We start from the raw sequence: 22,273 nt of genomic DNA, 5'->3' as shown, positions 1-22,273 counted from the left end.
GTGTCAGCTAGTTCTGACCTGTACAAGCACTCACATCCACAGTTACAGCTTTCTTCCATATTTAAGTAACCCATCTTCGTATTACTGGAACAGCCTTCTAAGTTGCTTGAAGAGAAAGAAGTTTTCAAATGTACACCCACAATTGTAAATTTTCAGTGTCATCAGAACCACAAGAATATTTTTTAAGTCTTGTATGTATATATTGTCTTGTGATCTACTTTCAAAAAGAAACTATCAGTTTCTGTATATCCTTCCAAAGTATGTGAAGATGATCTGATATAACAGAGACATTGTTCAAGCTAGTGTTGGGAATTGGTTGAAGTCTGATATTTGATGATTGGTTCATTACAACCAATCCATCATCAAAAATAATTCGTCTGCATCATTTATCAAATTTTCCTGTTATATTTGATAATACACAAAATTTTATTTTATTAAATTTTTTTGTAAGTTTTGTTTTCAAATTGAACCAAATGCACATGCAAATCTTTAAAAGTTTACTAGTATGTTAGGACTGAATAAATTCAGTCATGACTTGGAACGAACTTGTAGTGCTTATGAAATGTAAATATCAAGAGACAGACCAAACCACCTTCACAAAATATTGTTAACGTAAACAAGTGTTCCAAAATTGTTTGTGTTTGATCATGAGAAAACATGATCAATTGCTTGGTCGTTTAGTCACTGCGGCCAATCTTCAATTATTTGATTCAATCAGACCACCACTAGTACAAGCCAGTGCAAAACCCAACTCCCTGCTCTCTACTCTAGATTTGGTAAAATGTTTCTTTTTCTCCAGTTCTACAGTATCTATACTGTATCTAGATTTGGTAGAATTTCTTTTTTCTAGTTCTACTGTATCTAGATTTGGAGCCAGTTAATATCCTGTGCAGAAGTCCGAAATATTTTGGCTAGACATTTCCACCTGTAAATATTCATGTCTGGTTCAGTCACACTACTTTAAGTGTGATATTATAAGCTGTTTAGTGGTCATGAGGCATACATGAGTTGATGTACCCTCGATGTCGGTTTATGTTCCCTGACTTGAGTGAGTTGTACACTGCAGTCAGCAATATTCCAGCTATAAGGCGGCAATCAGTACATAATCGAGTGTGAACCAGACAATCCAGTGATTAACAGCACGAGCATCATTCTTCATGACTGGAAACCAATGACATGTGCCAACCAAGTCGGTGATCCTGTTAGTCACCTCTTACGACCTATTCTACCCAGGGCCCTCACAGGTCTTATGTTCCATGAACCCACAGGGCAAGAGGAACATAAACAAACATGTTCGTACATCAACCCACAGGCCCTGAGGGCGTTAATTTAACGTTAATTTTGAACTGTTGAAAGCACAGGTACTGGATCATAATAAGGCGTACCAGAGTTAGGTTACTAACAAATACTACTAACATGAAATACCAAATAAATTCCCACAGTTCAGCATTTCAAGTGGGTAACATAAAAAAGGTTACTTGCTTGTAAGCAGGGTTCACTGATTGGCTCATTCAATCAGAAATAGACATCTCTAAGTGAGGTAAGAAAACTGTCAACTGTTCAAGCTTTAATTTTACTTCAGCGTATGATCAAGAAAAACCGCAACCCTTGTACTTGGTGATACACTTTAATTCACATACAGACTTTCAGCACAGATGCTTCACACAAATCACTTCCTCTATTTGAAACAGTGGAATGTATCCACACAATAAACATGGGAAGAGATGAGGCATTACACTGAAATGAAATCAGTCTAGCAGACATTAGTCAGTGTTGCCCATCAACTTTACGCCATGGCACAAACAAACCATTGCATCATTCATCCAAACGAAGCCGTATATTTGTTCTTTCAGTTGCAAACGTTTAGTCCTCAACGGCAATGTACATGGTAGGGGAAAAAATACAACAATTTCTAGCTTACAAGTTTGTTTGTTTGTTGTTTAATGCCATACTCAGCAATAGTCCAGCTATGTTAAGGCAGTCTGTAAATAATTGAGTCTGGACAAGACCCTCCTGTGATAAACATTATAAACATTGATTCTACTGTTCCTGATGAACAGAACACTGCAGGTAATACAGTCATGGAAGTACGACCACAACGCCAAAGAAAGCCTTTTTGATAGTACATTTTTATACATATTACTCACAATTTCTTCTCAAAAGCAGTGATCAAATCAAGTTTATTTTTTTCAGCAACACCAACAACAAAGAAATTATTCTTTTTTTCACAGTTCAGTTCATCTCATAACCATCTTAAGAATATATATGGCCTAATCATAATGCCCACTTGTATAGCTTATATATCACTCTCTCTTACAACAAAACATATTCCCTTCTGTTTAAGTTATTGCAGTCATCCTTCTATGGTCTAGTGACGAGAGTATAAGCAATGCACACATGTCAGTTTGGTGTTTAATGCCATTGTCAGATGGTGGTCTCCAGATAATGAAGTCAGGACCACACAAATGGTCCATCAACACAAATGGGATATGAAGACATGAGGTCAACCAAGTCAACGAGTCTGACCACCTAATCCATTAAGCCACCTTGAAGGACAAGCAGTGGTTGCTGGGCATGTGTATTCTCACCTGGAATCCCGTAGGTGTTGCATGGCCTTAACAGCAAATAAATACTGTAGTGTCTTGAGTACAGAGCATACCCATGCATTAATCACATCCTCGCTGGGGGTGCAATATTATTGCAAGACATTTTTCATATATTATGCACAGTAAAATATTTTCAACTCTTTTCAAGTACAGCCATGGTATGACATCATATGACAGAGTTAACACCCCTTTAACTGCAAGTTATGGGGGACTTTTCAACTACAAAAATCCTGAGGGTGGCAATGTTTTTTCTGGCTCCTGCTGAAAACAGAACAAGGGGCGAGCATTGCTTTCTTCTGAGGCTGAAAACTGGGTGAATATTTTTAACCATGGAAAAGTTAGTCTAGAATATTACCCTTGGCAGATTCCCAATAACTTCAGACTTCCCTCCGACAAGCTGCCATGTTGTGCGACAACTGAAATACAGTTAACATTGGTGCAGGTAACTCCTCACATCCTGTCCACATGCTCCTAACCAAACCACATGAGGTGTCATAAAATCTAGCACAGCCTCTGTCAAACATTCTGACCTTGACTAAGGATGCATGTTGCACTAGAAGCGAGTTGGCTAGATAAATACTAACAGTGTCTACAGGCATAGTACTGTGAGAAGTGAAGATCTAATATAACAATGTTCCGAATAGCTATCTGCTGAAGGCCCAAGACAGGTTCACTTCAAGACTGGCATGAAAGAATTAAAGGTTTCTTGACTGACTGACAGGTTAATATCTGAACAATCCTTTAGCTTGTTACTACGCTCAGAGACCAAACTAGATGAAGTGTAAAAAAATCTTGAATAGCCGCTATTAGACATTCAGATTTCCACATGGGAAATTAAAATTTATGTCTGTAGACTTTACCTCAGTGACACTATGAGTTTTAAACTTGATGTGGGTCCAATGTACCATAGGTTGTCAGCTTATGGAAGTAGTGCATTCATTTGAAGTTCATCAAATAAACCTTACCTTCTGTTTCATATAAATAAAGAAAACATTTAGACAATCTTGATGATTCTTTTCCCACAGCGGTTACTCCTGTCATATCTTCCTCGGTACCCTCTGTTCTAATACAGACATATTTCTCGGTTCTCGTTAAACACACTAGTGGCCAAAATCATAACATGAATTATCTCCCTTCTTTCTATCCAGTCCGATCATCTGTTACATCGCCTTAGATCCAATATGGCAGCCATCACGGAGTTAGTTGATCAACGTGCGAAAGATACATTCTGTATTTCATGTTTAAGTGAAAAGCAGAAACTGGCACAATAGAGAGTGCAGAAATTAAATGACGATTTTGCTGATGTAACACCAAATACATTTAAAGGATAGCATGTCCATTGTCATTGTTGGAGACGCCAGTGATCCACCATTACATAACTGGGTTCTGTCTAGATGAAACATATGCACAACATGCTGGGGAAGAGATTCTAGTTTTCCTGAAGCATATAGAAATTACTGAGGCTTTGCAAATGATCACCTTTGAAAAAGCATTGCTGACTGCAGAACTAAATCTGATTAATTACAATCAATCATGAATCCAGAACACTCTCACCATGAAAGGCCATATTAGAACAGAGATATGACAGGAGTAACCTCTGTGCGAAGAGAATGAATATTGATAGAACTGGGTGTTTTCAAGTGGGTTTCTTAGGTGATCAAATTTATCAGAAATATGGCCTGGCACAAAGTGTATAGAGTTTCAAATACTGAATATAATAAACAAAACAGAACTGGGTCTTTCAGAGTACTATCATCAGAAGTTACATCCCCATCAGCACAACACTGATGGTAGATATGACACTCTCTTGCTTTTAATAATCTTTCAATACTTTTCTGTCTTGGCATGTTAGTGTGTATATTCAGAGTACAAAATAAGCCAAAAACTCAGCCAGACATCAAAACAGATTTAACCAGACCAGACACCAAGATATTTACTCAGATGTATGGAACATCTACACTTTTTACCAGACCAAGTAGCTGTAAATTTAGACCGCTGTCAGAAATCTAGCCCATCTTAGGCACTCTGATGGCCCTTATTTAAGACACTGGTGTATACATGGTAATATCCTTGTGAATTGTTTGTAATCTGTCAATATCTCATGTGAAAAGAATTCCTTTCAGGACAATAGAGAATGATTTAGTTCAGTCTCACTTCAGTCAACATCAGCACTCTCCAATACCCTGTAGAGTCTAATACTTCATCACACTTTCTTCCGACATCCATCCTCAAATGATTCTGTTCAAGCCAGATAAATATCAGCCATGCTGTGCATTTGTCAATGTCTATGCGTTATCTCTGATACTGTTTCATGAGTGGAGCGTCACTGATGGGAACATGGTCCTGATACCATTCATGGTGCTGTCGTCATGGGCAACCGGGTTCCCTGAAATGTGGATGACCTTCAACTTGGGGCATGTCAGCAGTGCCTCTAGAGCCTCCTTGGAGGAAATACCTGTGTTTGTTAAGGAGGCAATATGCTAACGATGTTCAAACTTTCCTTGTAAGTCATATTGACAGAATGTAGAGACTGAGTGAGTGAGTGAGTTTAGTTTTACGCCGCACCCAGCAATTTTCCAGCTGTGCGGCAGCAGTCTGCAAATAATCGAATCTCGACCAGCCAACCTAGTAATCAACAGTATGCGCATCAATCGGTGCAAATGGTAACTGATGACATGTGTCAACCAAGTCATTGAGTCTGACCTCCCAATCCCGTTAGTCGCCTCTTACGAGAAGCACAGTCCTTTTTTGTGGTCATGGGTTGCTGAAGACTTATTCTACCTCGGAGCTTCATGGGTATCAGAATGGAAAGAAGTCAGACAGATCACACTGTAAACCAAAAGTCGCCATGTTCTTTAATCTAACTGGCTGGATAACATGAACGATTTGTATTAAATTCCCAGAAATTGCAAAACTATTCGTTGTTTACTGACATGTACAAATGAGCATCTTCCAGATGCTATTATGGGAAATGGCCAGCTGATGACACTTCACTGCTGTGCACATACTCGATATCAATGAGGGCAGACAGTAAAATCCATGTGGTCCTTTTGGTTTACTTTTGTGTTTACAATATTGATAAACATCATGTTTTGGCCAATTTCTGGGTGTTATTGAGAATGTGAAGCATAGGGATATTTCATTTGAAACCTCCGGTCAACACTATTGGTTCCAAATAAATTTGTATACTTCAAATACTCAATAACACCCAGAAATTGGCCAACACATGATGTTTATCTCCTAAGTGAATAGACAAAAAACAACAACATGGGAATATCTGGCTAAAACACTGGAATAAACCTCATTTCACTTCAGCCCAGAAAGGCCAACTCATGCTATGACAAGTCACAAGCTATGTCAGTAAACTTATTTCAACTAATTTCTGAAGAAGAAAGATGTTAGCTGCACATGTGTATAAGCACACTGAAATGCCAACTATAAAAAGTTCACAACCTTAAAAATCTGGCATATATATATATATATATATATATATATATATATATATATATATATATATATATACAATGTTACGACATTTGCAACGCTATAGTTTATCATAGGCTTACGAATGTCGTAGTGCTATGAACGTTTTGTGGATTGGAACGCTGGTCATCACTGTGATGTGAATGAGTTCATCATTTTGCAACCCTACCACCCCATTCACATTTTAGATAAAAAGGATACTATTATTCCGTAGGTCAAGTTCAGTCAACTCTGGCAGGAAATTGAGTCCCTCACAAGATGCTATCCGGTTCCCACTGATGTTCAACTTCTCCAAGCACTGCAAATACTGGAAGTTGTGAAAGCTGTCTAGGTTGTTGTCAGAGAGTTTCACTTCCCGAATAAGGGGAAGTAACTCTAGATGTGCAAGTGTGGTCAGGCCTTGATTGGACAAGTCCAAAACATCATCAAGTTTGCCTTTAATCGTCTCTATGGCAATCTCAATCAGCATTTTACTCCCTGCAAAATAAGGATATTGATTAGATCATGGTGTCCTTAAGAAATCCTCTTGAATAATTTGTACTAGATATAATATGCTCTGACTATGAAAATAATGAAATCTTGTTTGTTTGTTAATTAACACAGCATTAAGTCAAAGTGGAATCGTCCTGTCAACAGGTATATAACTGACTTTGGACAAGAGAAACCAGCTATTGATGTTATGAGCAGGCTGTTCAAATGCAGCCACCAATTACCAGATCACACTATCACTTCAAAAACCACCAAATATTGACGGTCAATAAGCCTGTCCTAAAATTCCTACTGGGATGAGAGATGACAAGAGCAATTTTCATATGCTAGAACTTACTCAAGTCAAGGTAGTAGTTGCGCCGCTTGTTGTCGAGGTTCTGTAGTTGCTGCAGATGTTCAAGGATCTCATCCTTATACAAGACTGGACACAGAGACTTCATCAGGAGTACGATGGTGAGGAGGACCCCTGTTGACACAGATCAGATGGTATGATCACTACATCCTTTATAAACTGTCACCAACAGCTAATAGAACAATGGAAGCTTCAAGAATGATTTTCTTTTGCTTTGTTTTGTAGTTCAACACTCAGCAATATTAGAGTCGGGAACAGACAATCCAGTGATCACCTACGCAGTTGGGATACAACAACGTGTCGTCCAAGTCAGAAAACCTGAACACTCGATCATTAGTTGCCTCTTACGCATGGGCTGGAGACCAATTCTAATCCGTATCTAAGAATGGCTAGATACACTGTTTCAGGAATATTCCCAAATCAGAACTGAGGCACATCTAAGTAACACCGTTACCAAGACCCTGCAATTTCACTAACATTTATTCTCTGGCTCCAGACTGTACAGCTCCCTGACGGCATCAAGCTCTCTCTTCATCACGTCACTAGTAGCCGAACTAAGCTCTGAACTGCAACATGGGAATATGACACATGACAAATTGTACTTAAATGAACATCACAAAATTGTTTCTCACAGGTAAGCTGACCCCCTTCTACAGACTGGTCTTTTTTCCCTCAAAATTCGGCTTATCTATGGTATTATACGATTAGTGCTTTGTGAAAGGAGGTACTTGTCACTTTCTGTATATTTTGGTTGAAATACAGTTATTCAACAGAAATACAGTGATATTAAGCCCTTCAACACTATTTGCAACAATGTTTAAAAAATGAAATTCCAACTGAAAAAAATGACTGGTCCCTTTGACTTTGTTATATGATAATAATGATAATAATAGTACATATGTAAAGCACCTAATGTCCACCTCATATTGCTCAGTGGTGCTTCATTTACTGTACACATATTTTAGACCACTGAAAGCATGCCTAGGGCGACATGTATAAAGGAAGGCAACAGTTCTGGACCAATCACCTGCGAGAATTTTTTTGCATGCAATTCAGTTTATGATGTTGTATCCATGTAATGGACTAATCACAGCGTCTAGACAGGAACTGATAACGAAGAAAATCCATTTATGTTTAATACGTGCATATATATGAATGCTTTGACACTCACCTAAAACCACTTTCTACACACTGGAAATTTCGTCCTTGATTCATCTGACCTTCATCAAGAACAATTTCTGCTGACCAATCAGATTCTTCCACACTGACCCTGACCTTGACCTCACCATCAGGTATGGGAATTTCAGAAGCTATGTATTATTGTTAAGGTAAAAAAACAAATCTAGAGGATGCCTGAGGGCTCTTGTTACACAGACCAACAATATATTTAGTTATGTCTTTTAATTACCTCAACTCCAAGACTCCAATAGAGAACTACCACAGATTATCTTTCTGGAACGTGGAACTGTAGCGACACTTTGAGCAAGTGAGCAAGTGAGAGAGAATTGTTTTCTACCACTCACATCAATATCAAACTGGAAATGCTAAATTCAAGTAAAATTTTGAAACATTACAATGTGAAAAGGACAAATATTTTCATCTTCCTACATATATAACAATTATTGCAGCTTTTTGACTAGTTGTTTAGGACTGATAATGCATTACTATAGCTTTTCGATTAATTGTTTACGAACAATAATGCATGCCACACAAACAGACCTTGATGGAATGGTACTTTACTTTCAGTCAGTGTTTAAAACAAATATTTCAGTTTGTATGAAGGATATCCAGAGTGTGGAGAATGTGGTTTTCCTGTGCTGGTTTGTCCATGTGCACTCTACAGGTGATCCATTCACCTCCAGAATGAGGTTGTCTTTAACTCCAACCTGAGAGACAAAAACATACATGTAAGTAATCAGCAATGATAATGACAGTGATAGCAAGAATAATAAGAGGAGATGATGAAGAGGGTGGTATGTACATGATGAAGAAGAGGCCGATGATGAGATGAGGATGGGTACAAATAAGATGAAGAAGATTAGGAGACACAGAAGAGGATGGTTAAGAATAAGATGAATAGGATGGGTGAGAATAAGGTGAAAGAGGGGAAGAGGATGAAGAAGATGATGGGTAAGAATATGATGAAGAAGAGGCTGAGGATGAAGAGGATGGGTTGGAATAAGATAAAAAAAAGAGCAATAAGATGAAGAAGAGGAATAGGCTGAGGGGGAGGAAGAGGATGGTAAGGAATAAGGTAAAGTAGGGGCTGAGGGGGAGGTTGAGGATGGTAAGGAATAAGGTAAAGTAGAGGCTGAGAGGGAGGAAGAGGATGGTAAGGAATAAGGTAAAGTAGAGGCTGAGGGGAGGAAGAGGATGGTAAGGAATAAGGTAAAGTAGAGGCTGAGGGGAGGAAGAGGGTGGTAAGGAATAAGGTAAAGTAGAGGCTGAGGGGAGGAAGAGGGTGGTAAGGAATAAGGTAAAGTAGAGGCTGAGAGGGAGGAAGAGGATGGTAAGGAATAAGGTAAAGTAGAGGCTGAGAGGGAGGAAGAGGATGGTAAGGAATAAGGTAAAGTAGAGGCTGAGGGGAGGAAGAGGGTGGTAAGGAATAAGGTAAAGTAGAGGATGAGTTGAGGAAGAGGATGGTGAGGAATAAGGTAAAGTAGAGGCTGAGGAAATGGAGAGGAGGAAGAAGAGGATGTTGATGTCAAAAAGAGAAAAAGACAGAGATGTTGATGATGACCATGATGACAATGAAGAGGATCATAAAGAAAAGGAAACATTCATAACTATATTCATTAACATTATAATGATAAACACAAACAATGAAAAAACAGAAAATTCAATTAAACACGTATCAGTCTAGTTTATACTTAGATTTCAATTTATCAATCATCTTAACCAATAATCCATAAGGAATTATGAAATGTTTGAGTGATATATTATTACTTAAATTTCAAAACAGTGACATCACTTTAATTTTGTACCATTCCACTGCATAAAAAAATCTAAATGCTTCTCAGGCACATGATTTTTTAAAGTGACGAGGGCAGTAGAACTTTAAAAAAAAAAAAATTTATAGAAAATATGTGATGAGAGAGGAACACATTTTTATTTTTTTTCCTCTCAGAAACACAGCTTGGAAAGTGTATAATCATGTGTTAATGAGTTGCTGATTTAGTCACACGCGTTCTTATACTGGACAAATAGATAATCAGGTCATGGCAAATGCAAAATTAGATTTTTAAATGGCAATGAAAAAAATTACAATGCACACAAATAAAAGTGACATGCCAAAATCCGAGAAACATTTCACTTTTTTTATTTAGCCTTAGCAAATGAATGTATACAACAGCATTTCATTACTAACAACGTAGTCCATGAATCAGGGTACATTCATATTTTATTCACAACTCCCTAGGGAGAATACAACTCCTGTAGCTCATCAGATTGATGGTGGCTACAGTAACATGAAAGAGTTAGTTGTTACACTCTCTCAAGTAGCTTTCCAATAATATCACAGCAACATACTGCTGAAATGGACTTTGCACACTGTACACATCTGAGGAACCCAGACATCAGACATGAAGAGTGATCACTGATCCCACCACCTGTGTATTAATGTGTTTGTTTTTCAAGAATGTGGAGTATTTTCTTGTTGATGTATGTGACACTAGCAGAGTGAATTTAAACCTAACTCAAAACACATTGTTACCTGTATGTGTTTGGCAAGTGATACGATCACCCGTCTGGATTCTCTGGACACGTAAATCTGAGATATCTGCTGTGCCGTCTCTCCTGTGTACAACACGTAGAGCACGTTGAATTGCAGCACATCATACAACTCAACTTTTATTAACGATATAATGACTGTTTACTGAGTTTTTCATTTCAGCCTGTGAGAATAATGAATACGTATTTTGTATAAGTATTTTGTCTGACAACATTCCTAAGCTATCCATCACATTTTATACCCAGCTGGACACATATTAAGAATAACATATCTGATGCCTTATTTCTTTCCCTCGGTATATATCACTGCCAGTTACCCAATTCTGGGGTCTCATGAGGCTTACATTAACATGTTTCTAGCCTGAATTTGCTGTACAATTCCATCAATGCTAGATCCTTTTGAAGGCATTACAGAAAACATCAGCTATGAGTTTCTGTATTGCACTTACTGCTGCCACAAGTTAAACATTATTTCGCCAAGATTTTAGCCTTACCTCTTCCCAGCAGCCACCTGTGGTAAAACCATGCACTCTGGTCATCAGGGTCGGTGAAAAATGCATTCTGGACTGTTTCATGTTCTGGGGAAAATGTATTACACAACTGATGTAGGCTGTACAGGTGACAAGAGGTGACAAGCATAAGAATGACACAAACAGATCATAAGAGTTAAAAACATATAATGCAAGGATTATGATTTGTGTTTTGTTTGTTGTTTAACACCACACTCAGCAATATTCCAGTTATATGGTGGTGATCTAAAATCCTCTGGTCTGGACATGACAATCCAATGATTAACATCATGAGCATCATTCTACACAACTGGGATCAGTGAGCCTGATCCCATAAGTCGCCTCTTACAAGCGAGGGTTACTGAAGACAAATTCTAACTCAGATTTTCAATGGAGGGAATGGAATAGAGTGGAGCATGATCGAAACAATTGACTGGATACAACTGTACTGCATCTGCTTTATTCATGCTATCAACCACTGGTTTGTTCAGTTCAGATTCAGTAACCATGGTAACTTGCTGACTGCGGTATATCCTTGTGTAGAATTGGTTTGCAGTTTATACCACACTCAGCACTATTTCAGCTATGTGAGCAGTTTTTACATAATCAAATAAATCCAGTGATTGAAATCACGAAAGCTGATCTATGCAAAAGCAGGATACACTTACAAGTTAGATGCATCATTTAAGTAAACAAACCTGACCACACCAGTGGTTCAGAAATATTTTTAAAAGCCACATGCCACAGGGTAAGTGACTTCAAGAAAGTAACATGTTCTGACTAATTTTCCACCTGCCCTGACTTTATGGCACAATTCGTGATGTTAATGTTTCCTGGACTATTTATCAAAGAGTGATAATTTTATTCTCTACTAGCTCTACTTTATTATTATTGCTAACTTTGATAGCTTTATAATGAGCAGATATGAAATGAAATTTGCACTTTGAAACCATAGGGGCGGTGGGGTAGTGTAGTGGTTAAGGCGTTCGCTCGTCACGCCGAAGACCTGGGTTCGATTCCCCACATGGGTACAATGTGTGAAGCCCATTTTCTGGTGTCCCCCGCTGTGATATTGCTGGAATATTGCTAAAAGCGGCGTAAAACGTAACTCACTCACTCAATTGAAACCATAAGTTGAAATTATCTAGTAGCCCATGGAAAAGTAAGAAACCATTATTTGGTTGCCCGAAATGAAAACTTACTTGTCCCGGGCATCGGGCAATGGGACTTTTGAACTCCTGCACAAGGTAAGGTTTCTTGGTATATCGTAACTGTAATTCATTACTAAAAGGCCAATATGACTGTCCTGATATATTTCTGACAACAGTAACACCACAATAACAACTGACGATTAACACACCTTGCAGCATCTGATTTTCCTGGACTAGGCGTGGCTGGTTTGGGTCTGGGAAGATTGCTGGCAACAACTTGCTGCGATAATGCCAAGACGAGTAGTTGGAAAAATTGCTGCTAATTTTGTCTGTCGTGAATTCAAACTCTGATTCCAGCGACACTTTAGACCTCGACACAACAAACCTTCGGTAGTCCCAGCAGTGAACTGTGGGAAGAGATTGGTTACCAAGGTTAAAGCCATTTAGAAGACAATCAAGAATTGTCTGTGTTCAGTTTTTAAATATTTTATCAAACCCATCAAAGATTAAGGAATGAATGGACAAGTACTAGTTCCGTGAAATAAACACCTTTCATTACACTGTAACTTAAATGGTTTTTTTGCATGTTTTCATAAATTTGTCAATGCCGGAGTTGACACAGATTAGAATTAAAAGCTTAAAACTGAACACATTTTTTTATTGGATGATAACAACTTCCTGTTGTAAATATAGAATCATCAAGAAGTTGTGTGTTATGAAGGAGTTGATTTACCATTCCCACTTTTTCATTAAAAGTTCATGTTTTATAAGATTACAAGATGGCTGCCTCTATGTAACCCACTGTTGCCATGTACTCTGAAAATAAACCTTTTGAACAACGAACATACATTTTTTTTCAGTCATCACTAAGAAATCTAAACCACAACGTCACTTCTAGGATCACACTTACAGTTCCTTTCATCATATTCAAGGAACTGGTTGCAGAGCTGTAGTTCTCGCTCCCAGTCTGGTTTCGGCATGTTGTCAAGGACGAAGCAACGATGATGCCACGTGCCATACGACTTAGGGTTGCCCTTTAGACATGCCTCCAAGAAGTACAGCTCCTGCTGGTACAGTGTCTGGAGCTCTTCTTCGGATCTGGGGACACAACACATAGAGTCAGTAATGTATTTTTCAGTGTATATGTATTTCATATTTATCCTGACTCACCCTATTTGCTTCTGTGTCTCTTAACTTGTGATATAATGAAACCATTGTATTATGTTCAAAAGAACAGCAAAAACATCTCACCCAAATGGATCCCTTTACTGTGCATGTATATTCATTCCCCATGTGACCAACTGGTGATTTGTCACTCTCTCTATTTTTGTTATTTCCAAATCATGAATTCAGTGTGTGAGTCAGGATAAAAATGAAAAAATATTATTACTCTATGAAATAAGTATTTTTCCTCATCCTGGCTCATATTTGCTTAAATCAATGTAATCTTTGGGGAACTTCCAATCTTGAATCCTGCTGAAAAGGGGTACCACCTATTTTATGAGAAACTAGATTTCTGTTGTTGTGTAATGCGAGACTCAGCAATATTCCAGATACATGAACGAAATCTGTAAATAAACTAGTCTGGACCAGACAATCCAGTGATCAACGGCATGTGCATCAAACTATGCAATGGGGACATGATGTTATGTTTCCATCAAGTCAGCAAAACTGACCACCTGACCACGTTATTCATCTCTTATGACAAGTATAGCTGCTTAAGGCCAGTTGTAGCCCACACCGTTACAAGTGTCTTGGTATTCACACAGGGTGTTTGGTATCAGAATATGATATTGACTAAAACATGGTGTTTCTTACTTCTCTTCCCTGAAATGTTTAAAGATTTCTTTCCTGTAGTTCCACAAAGAATAGAAATCAGAATTGGCGGTCAAAATTTCAGCAGTAATGTGCAGCGCTTCTTCATCATATTCCTGCTGTTGGCGCTACAATACAAAAATAAGACAATTTGAGTCAAAATGTGTAAGCAAGTGAATAAGTTACACAATGCTCTTTTGAAACCTGTTTTTGACAAAAATATTTAAAGAATAACACACCAAAGATTTGGATGCTACAAAGTGTTTGTTGTTTAATGTCCAACTCCATAAAAAATATACTATACACAGGGGCATTCTGCAAAAAATAAAGCCTAGACCAGACAATCCAGTAATCAGTATCATAAGCATCAATATTCTGTTGGGATACAATGAGATATCTTGGGCAGGTCACCCAACCCCATAACTTTGAGCATCTGTTACTAAAGATCAGTTCTAACCCTGATCTTCACAGGATTCATAATTTGATAAGTGTGCTTCACCTTTAGGGTTATTTTTTGGACAGCTGCATTGTAAATCTTTAGTTTCTTTTCTCTTTCTTTCCTCTTAGCTTCTTGTTGCTCTGCAGTTGTTTTCACTTTCAGTCTTCCGTGCTGCAACCAAGATCAAACTTTAACAAGTGAGAAACCTAGCCTTATTATTGATTAAATGGTTCAGTAAAATGTGTAACCATGGCAAACAGAGGATGTAGAGGACTGAATACACAATACTGTGTAGAAAGCAGTCAAATGTGACATGTTATATTTGGGATTATAGTTTCTCAGCACAGTTCAGATTCTGGTACTTCCTTGTTAGAGCTAACCCAACTAAAGTACTAGAATCGATACTTACTGAGAAAGTGGAATCCCAAATATAACATGTTAATATTGTTACATGGAGGAACGTTTGAAAACAAATAGCAGGAATTTCTACTGGCTACTTTGAACAGTAGTGCCTTTGTTCTATTTCATTTCAATGTAAAAATATTCCCCATAAATGAATGATGATGATTCTTGTTGTCCAAAAAGGGCACCTAGGAGGGTAAGATGGACAAAACACCACTTTGAACATAACTGCAATTATATGATGGTGTGTCAGCCACTTTAGTGAAACCTACATGGATGGAAATGCTGGACAAACATAGAAACAGAACTGATGCCAACCAGGATTCAGACACACATTCACAGGTTCCTGGTGTGGCAAAGGGAGGCAACTTTGCACAGTGAACTTAATGCCTCCTATACTCCCATCAAACTTATGTGATATATGTCCATTCTTTAGCATCACATTTTTTGTAAAATATGTTTCAATCTTTCTCGCCTAATATACAGACTTATACACAGGACAAGACCAACGCATACCATGCTCAATGAGATGGAGACAGAGGACGTGTGACTTACACTACAATCTTCCACAGTATGTATTGGAAGTTATTATCTGAAGGTGCCTATGCTAAATTATAACAGAAAACTTGATATTACAAGTATGATAAGCAGCTGATTTATCACCTTTACACCATAAAACAAAACATACATGGCATAAACTTGTAATGGTATAAAGTACAAGCATGCTATACTGGACTAACTGGTGTGAACAAATCAAGGATAGGCCGTGGTGATATGCAATACAAAGCCACTGATCTTGTAGAAAGAGTTGTGTCACCTATTATATGTCCTGTAATATAGGCAGGTATATATTAAATCCATATGCTGTATAAATTAACCTTATTTTCAAAGATCAACCTTCATAAATGTTTGTTAAATATACTTCTTCTATGCAGTGTTTTTCTGTAAAATCAAATATTTAATAATATTTAATATCCAGAATAAAATATGCACTATCAACTGTCATGGACATGTACACACTACATACAGAATCTTGTAGTAGCTTGTCAGCTAGACCAACATCTAGTCAATGAAATGAACACATTTTACATAAAAAAAGAGTTCCTAATTTATAATCAGAAAATATAATGAAAACTTTCAATATTTTCTCCTGAAACTGTGGTAATCTAGACTTGCCACTTATTTTAGACTCTCTTGGCTATATTTTGTTTTTTACAACTGGTCAGGATGCTCTTCCTGGCGCTGGGTACTTCATGAAACATTTATTTATTAATTCAAGATATTTAAATAGTGCACATATTCAGGCTCTTACTATCTGCAAAAGGTGCTGGCATATATTGTTATTAATAGATGTGTACAAAATAGGCTTTTAGATAAATGCTTGTCATATCAAACAATTAATGACTATTATGATCAGAGTTGTACTTATATAACCATACATTAATATAACATTAAATATAGTTGCATGAGTCATGATGGCTCAGTCATGTGAGGCACAACAATTGTACGGTAAACAATTGTCCTTTGTGCGAGCAAGAAACCTAAAGAGCAGGTTCAAATGCCTTTTTCATCCCTGCTATGTATCTAGCGTTGCCAACAGCTTAATCATGCATGTGGATTTTGCCAAACTGGTAAACAGTAACGACCTTCATCACTGCTATAGAGCATCAAAGTGGTGTAAAAGTAAAACCCTACCCACTCACTTACGAAAGCATAAATTAGGCACAAGTATAGGCGTCAGATGAAACAAAGGAAATACGCTGTAGCTACTTTGCACCGGATAAGTATTGTTATAATACATAATAATTGTATTTGTAACGGATATCAACACCGTTTACCATTTCTTGTTGATCAATGATTTTACATATCATTATTCATATTCCACTAACGTATCCGAGAGATCAGATACGAATTATACCATATCATATAAACTACACGATTTCCAAAAAAACTGACATATATGAGAGCTATGTTTACAATATATAACTCATGCATACCATTTTCAGTCGCCACAAGATCGGCAACTCAGATCCCACTGCCAATGTTTGGGGAACACCTCCAAGAATCTATATTTAGTTCACAACATCACTTCCGCATTTAGTCCAAACGTGTGTTTCAAAGCAGGAGAGTTCCAGTCAACGTGCTTCCTGTGTCATGGCCGCACACGGCAGTTCGACTATGGATGGCGAAGGAGAAGTGTCAGAGGATGCCATTATACAACGACAAAAGAAAGAGAGAAAAGAATTATTAGGTACACCCATACTTGTTTTATATGTTTCTTTGTCTTTCACTATTTGGAATTTCAGTTTTTATGCAGAAAATCATTTTTTGATGACCGTGCAATTCGGATGAACTTTTTAACCTTTTACTGACGCTTCATTCATTCAACATGACGATCTCAATTCTTACATAATGTTTTCATAGTTTCAGCATGTTTGATAACAGTTTTATATCATTATGATATCGTTGCAACAATTCGAAAGTGTGGCGGTAGTATTCTGACAATTGACAATAAGCAGTTCACTAAGATATGGCATTCAAAGATGGAGCTAATTCATTTTAAGATTTGTTTAAAAAGTCCCCCATTCAGTTTACACAATGTCACGGTCAAAAAGCGTCCATTCTACTTCAGCTTTCTTTGATAAAACATATTTTAATAAATTGTTTGGTCAACATTGTAGAAATGTTTGCTAGCATCCTCTTGTTTAATTACAAAGATCAACGTTTCAATTCAGATTCTTGCACTGTTGTCAGGGTCAGGGTAATATGTTTTTATTAGACCATACAAATTTGACTGTGATGTATTCTATGTCAGAGTTCAAACTGTTCAGGGGTTCATCAAGGTGTACTTTTGTTTTAATTACAATAAGATGAAAAAATCCACCATGATGATAGTTACAACAAATGTATTGTGATTTTAACAATGTTTTGTGAGACATTTTTATATGATAGTGAAAACATGAATAAGATATCTCTAACAATTATGGCCTTGTGATGTATTTAATTGGCATTAGGACCAATACCGCAGGATCAGTTGTGAATGCAATGTTAAGATACAGGGCCTAGATTTTCGAAGCTCCTAGAGCTAAGATAGCTGTAAGTGTCATACATAACTTACTACTATCTTAGCACTAAAAGTCTAGGCCCAGCTTTGAAATACCTCTGAACATTTGAAAATGACAACATAGAATGTTTTAATGTTAAAAAAAAAAATCTTCTTTAATTTACCATATGCCTGCCTGATTCATGACTACAGACTAGAATGAATAAGTTGGATGAAGGTATCAGTTATAGTGAACATGTCCTTAGCCAGTAACCATGGTAACTAACTAATGAATTCCGTGCGTTTGAGAATGGTGAAGAAATCTTAAAACCTGGTAAAATTGCTGATAGTACTTATTACAGGAAAATCCAATGAAATATAGATTAGCACCGCATCTAAAAATGTGAATTGTACAAAACTCATCACTGCCAATACTACTGACAATACTACGGTCATTGTCAAGCATGTATGGACTGGGTTTCTTTGTCAGCCCCAACCTGCCATCTACTGAAGGAAGATTTGAGGTAATCTTTTTCACTTTTTAAAATATATCTTATTAAATTTTCAGCTCAGATTCAGAAGCTGAAACATAGTGTACCAAAAGGTGACAAGAAGAAGAAGAAAGAGGTGACAGAGCAGGTTGCAGCCCTGGAAGCGGAATTAACTCAAAGACATGAAACTGAACTGGAGGAGTTTAAGAAGCATGGTGCAAAGGTAATGTATTCATACTCAGCCTCATGAACCTCTTCAAATACTGTAGACCATTTCATTATCATATCTGATATAGGTTTTATGCTGCTTTTAGCAACATCCCAGCAATATCATAGCAGGGGACACCAGAAATGGGCTTCACACATACTGTGAACCAAGTCACTACCATGTCTTCTTTCAGAATGAAAGTGATTGAGTGAGTATCGTTTTACGCCACTTTTAGCAATATTCCAGCAATGTCAATGTGGGAAACACCAGAAATGGGCTTCACACTTTGTAACCATAAGGGGAATCAAACCAAGGTCTTCAGCATGATGAGCAAACACTTTAACCATTAGGTTACCCCACTGCCCTCATTTCTGAATGTGTGAGTGAGTATGGTTTTACCCTGATTAAGCACTTTCATGCACATTCAGCAGGCAATACCAGATTCAAACGCTTAACCCATACTGGGTTTCAAACTCTGAATTTCTGAATGTGCGGATACTTTAACCACAAAGCTACCCCACCTTTCATTTTAGGGGTGACATCACCATGGCTGGCCATTTTGATCAGGAAAAAAGTTCCTGCCCCTCATGAGTGTCTGACTGAACAGCTATATGTTGTTCATTTCTAAAACAAGCCAAACGTGAGTGAGTGAGTGAGTGAGTGAGTGAGTGAGTTTAGGTTTATGCCTCACTCAGCAATATTCCATCTATAAGGTGGCAGTCTGGACCAGACAATCCAGTGATCAACAGCATGAGCATCAATCTGCACAACTGGGATACAATAGCTTGTCAAGTCAGGGAGCTGGACTACCTGATCCTATTTGTTGCCTCTTACATCAAGTATGGGTTACTGAAGATCAATTTATCCCAGATCTTCATGGATCAGACAAGAAAGTAGTCATGAGTTGGCAGAGAATAATGGTGACAACAGACTAGAGATTAGTAAACTGGATCAACAAGGCCGGGGATCAATGAAAAGATTTATAGATCATTCCTTGGTGTAGGTTACTCACACTGTTAGCTGCTAACTTGTTCCATTTTCAGTTGTTTAATTGGAATGTGTTTCATAGTCATCTGTGGCACTACAGTTCAGTGTGAGTATGAGTGAGGTTGGCATAATACTGTTCTGAACAATATTCCAGTTGAATCTGATTATCAGGGCAGTGGTGTAGCCTAGTGGTTGAAGCGTTTATTTGCCACACCAAAGAGCTGGGTTTGATTCCACACATGGGTACATCGAGTGAAGCCTAGTTCTGGTGTGCCACACAGAGGGAGGAATGCCGGGTGTTAATACAGAGATGCCAACCAATAAGATTTTATTGTATTTTATACCAAAAGGCAACATGAAATATCTGACTACAGTAGCAGTAAAAAAATAAGAATTTGAAACAAGTGCATTGCACTAAACTATCCGATAGGTTCATACACAATGAATTTCAGATACGTTTTATTCAGTATCAAGCTACATTTGGAATATTCACTACTCATTTAGGTGTACAATGTTAATAACAAGTTCTTAAAATGTCCATATATTTTCTAGTAAACTTGAAAATTCTTTGGAAAATTTAGTTTTAATTGTTGCATCAGTTTTTAGCCTAAATACTAATTAGGCTGAATTAGAGTTGGCATTTCTGGTTACTGACTCGTGGGATATGGTTTTAGTTAGTGTCAGTAGTTTAATGACAAGTCCAGCACTAAACACAACAAGGCTTCAGTTATATTTTATTACACAGAATGAATTGTTAAAATATCATCGGCTTTAGAAACAAGTGAGCACTTACAGACAATAATTTATATAATTTTCCTTATTGGGCTGTTAAAGTTAGGCTATATATCTGTGTCCTGTTACATCAGAGCTTGTGTCAACACAGGAACCTGTGTTTTCTTCACACAAAGAAATGATAAAAACATGCAAGAAATATTTTGCAGCAGCATGTGTGTTTTGAACACAGATTCTGTTCTACTAAATTTTGAACTACCTTAAACCAGCAACATATAAAATACAAAAGAAATTTTCAAATGATTCAGTATTGTAATGAAAATGTCACACGCAATGATCTGAACGACGTATTTATAAGTTTATTTCTGCACACATCCTTACAAAACCTATGAACACTGTAAATGTTTGAGATATTTCTAATACTGTACATCATCATTCAGGTAAAAGAAGTCATTGACAAGCTCGACCAGCTGGGATCTGCTGATCAGGAGGAGACAACTCCTGTCCAGACAGATGTGGATGCAAAGCAAAAGAAAGCATCAAAGGCTCAGAAGAGAAGGGTAGGTCATGTTGAAACTGATCCTTTGATTATTTCAGCTTCTGTTTATAGTTTTTTCCAATATGCTGTGTGCTGATTTGAAGTCTACATTTTAAAACCTTTCGTATGGTTTCAGTGACACTGAGGCACAGGCTCTATGTGTGTAAAATATATATTACAATCAGTTGTACTTCAGGAAATTTTCCTCAGTTTGTGTTTTAACCATCCATGGAAAGATAAGTGTGTAAGTAGGTCATGATCATATATAACATTATTGTTCCACATGGCCTACCATGTTCACACAAAGCAGACGCCATGTTGCAATAATTCAAACATCACTGATTACTGTGTAATTGCATCACAGAAGATGATGGTGTCATTTAGACACTGCTTCTTGTCTCACTAGAATGTGTGGAAGTGTTTCAACAGATTCTTTTTGAAATTGAACTTGCATGCTCTAATATTTTGAAATACCGAAAGCTACAGTCATAACAAACTCAAAAGTGTTTGTTACATTTTGTTATCAGTGATTTTATTTTGTTTTACTGGTAGTTGGTCTAAATCTTTACACAGATATGTTGATATGCACATGCATGACAGCATGATATGATTATCTATTAAAATAATATTAATGAACATGGCATTAAACCACTTAAATGTATGAGAAAACAACATTTTTTTGTCAATATCAGTTTTCCAAGCGTCATTTTCATAAAGGAAAAATTAATAATATTTTTCGAAAGTATTTACTTGGGTGCATCTGTGTGGAGCACATGTTTTGGATGCGTAAATTTGGTTACAATGTCTGTCAGCTGTATTATTTATCTTGTGATTCTTAGAAGTTGTACAGTTCCATTAAGGTGTAGCCAACCATTGAGAGGACTGAATCCTAAACAACAAAACACTGCATACATTTCAGTGTGTCAAACCACCATTAATTTTGGCATTCTGAATAACAGAAATGGCTATGCATATATGCGTATAGGTATGTTTATGGATAACATAGGTGCTGCCATATGTTAAGCCAGTGTCTGTCAGGGTTTAATGTCCTGTGTGGAAACCTGAACCATGAAGAGTTAAGAGGAAAGCTCTGGTCATTCAATCAGATCCATCACACTTTATAAATGAATGTTACGAAGTTCCACCTTCTATTTGACATTTCAAAATCATATATTACATAACTGCGAGAACTTCAAAATTGTTTGTCCCATACAGCATTAAACTCCTTAATCTTCCTCAAAAATCATAGGAGAGAAATCTATGATGAAGCACGAGTAATCAGGATATCATGTACTTCGA

General features: G+C 37.3%; 2 protein-coding genes across 2 annotated transcripts in view; one reads left to right on the top strand and one right to left on the bottom strand.

Moving 5' to 3' along the window:
* Positions 1-1,614: 1,614 nt before the first annotated feature.
* LOC137258521 (geranylgeranyl transferase type-2 subunit alpha-like) lies at positions 1,615-17,059 on the bottom strand. The gene is made up of 13 exons (XM_067796224.1): positions 16,973-17,059; positions 14,634-14,744; positions 14,138-14,262; positions 13,230-13,417; positions 12,529-12,726; positions 11,154-11,237; positions 10,643-10,725; positions 8,718-8,816; positions 8,102-8,244; positions 7,408-7,496; positions 6,916-7,044; positions 6,291-6,566; positions 1,615-5,061 (listed from the first exon to the last, which is right to left on the bottom strand). Exons 1-13 carry the CDS (start codon positions 16,973-16,975, stop codon positions 4,916-4,918), a joined length of 1,674 nt encoding a protein of 557 aa, XP_067652325.1. The 5' UTR covers positions 16,976-17,059; the 3' UTR covers positions 1,615-4,915.
* A 59-nt stretch (positions 17,060-17,118) lies between these two features.
* The window catches only part of LOC137258519 (deubiquitinase OTUD6B-like), a 38,870-nt gene continuing 33,715 nt past the window's right edge, over positions 17,119-22,273 (top strand). Inside the window, exons 1-3 of the mRNA XM_067796222.1 lie at positions 17,119-17,226; positions 18,587-18,732; positions 20,877-20,996. Coding sequence (XP_067652323.1) covers positions 17,130-17,226; positions 18,587-18,732; positions 20,877-20,996 — 363 coding nt within the window. The 5' untranslated portion in view covers positions 17,119-17,129. The remainder of the gene's footprint in view (positions 17,227-18,586; positions 18,733-20,876; positions 20,997-22,273) is intronic.

This window comes from Haliotis asinina, chromosome 12 (genome assembly GCF_037392515.1).
Source record: "Haliotis asinina isolate JCU_RB_2024 chromosome 12, JCU_Hal_asi_v2, whole genome shotgun sequence".
Taxonomy (NCBI): Eukaryota; Metazoa; Mollusca; class Gastropoda; order Lepetellida; family Haliotidae; genus Haliotis; species Haliotis asinina.
This window is presented reverse-complemented; position numbering and strand designations above follow the sequence as displayed.

What these genes read in the sequence shown, in the direction of transcription:
- LOC137258521 (XM_067796224.1), bottom strand. An exon ending in TCCAAAAAATAACCCTAAAG is followed by an intron (nt 14,263 to 14,633) that starts GTGAAGCACACT and finishes TTTGTATTGTAG; the next exon opens with CGCCAACAGCAGGAATATGA. An exon ending in AAACATTTCAGGGAAGAGAA is followed by an intron (nt 13,418 to 14,137) that starts GTAAGAAACACC and finishes TTGTGTCCCCAG; the next exon opens with ATCCGAAGAAGAGCTCCAGA.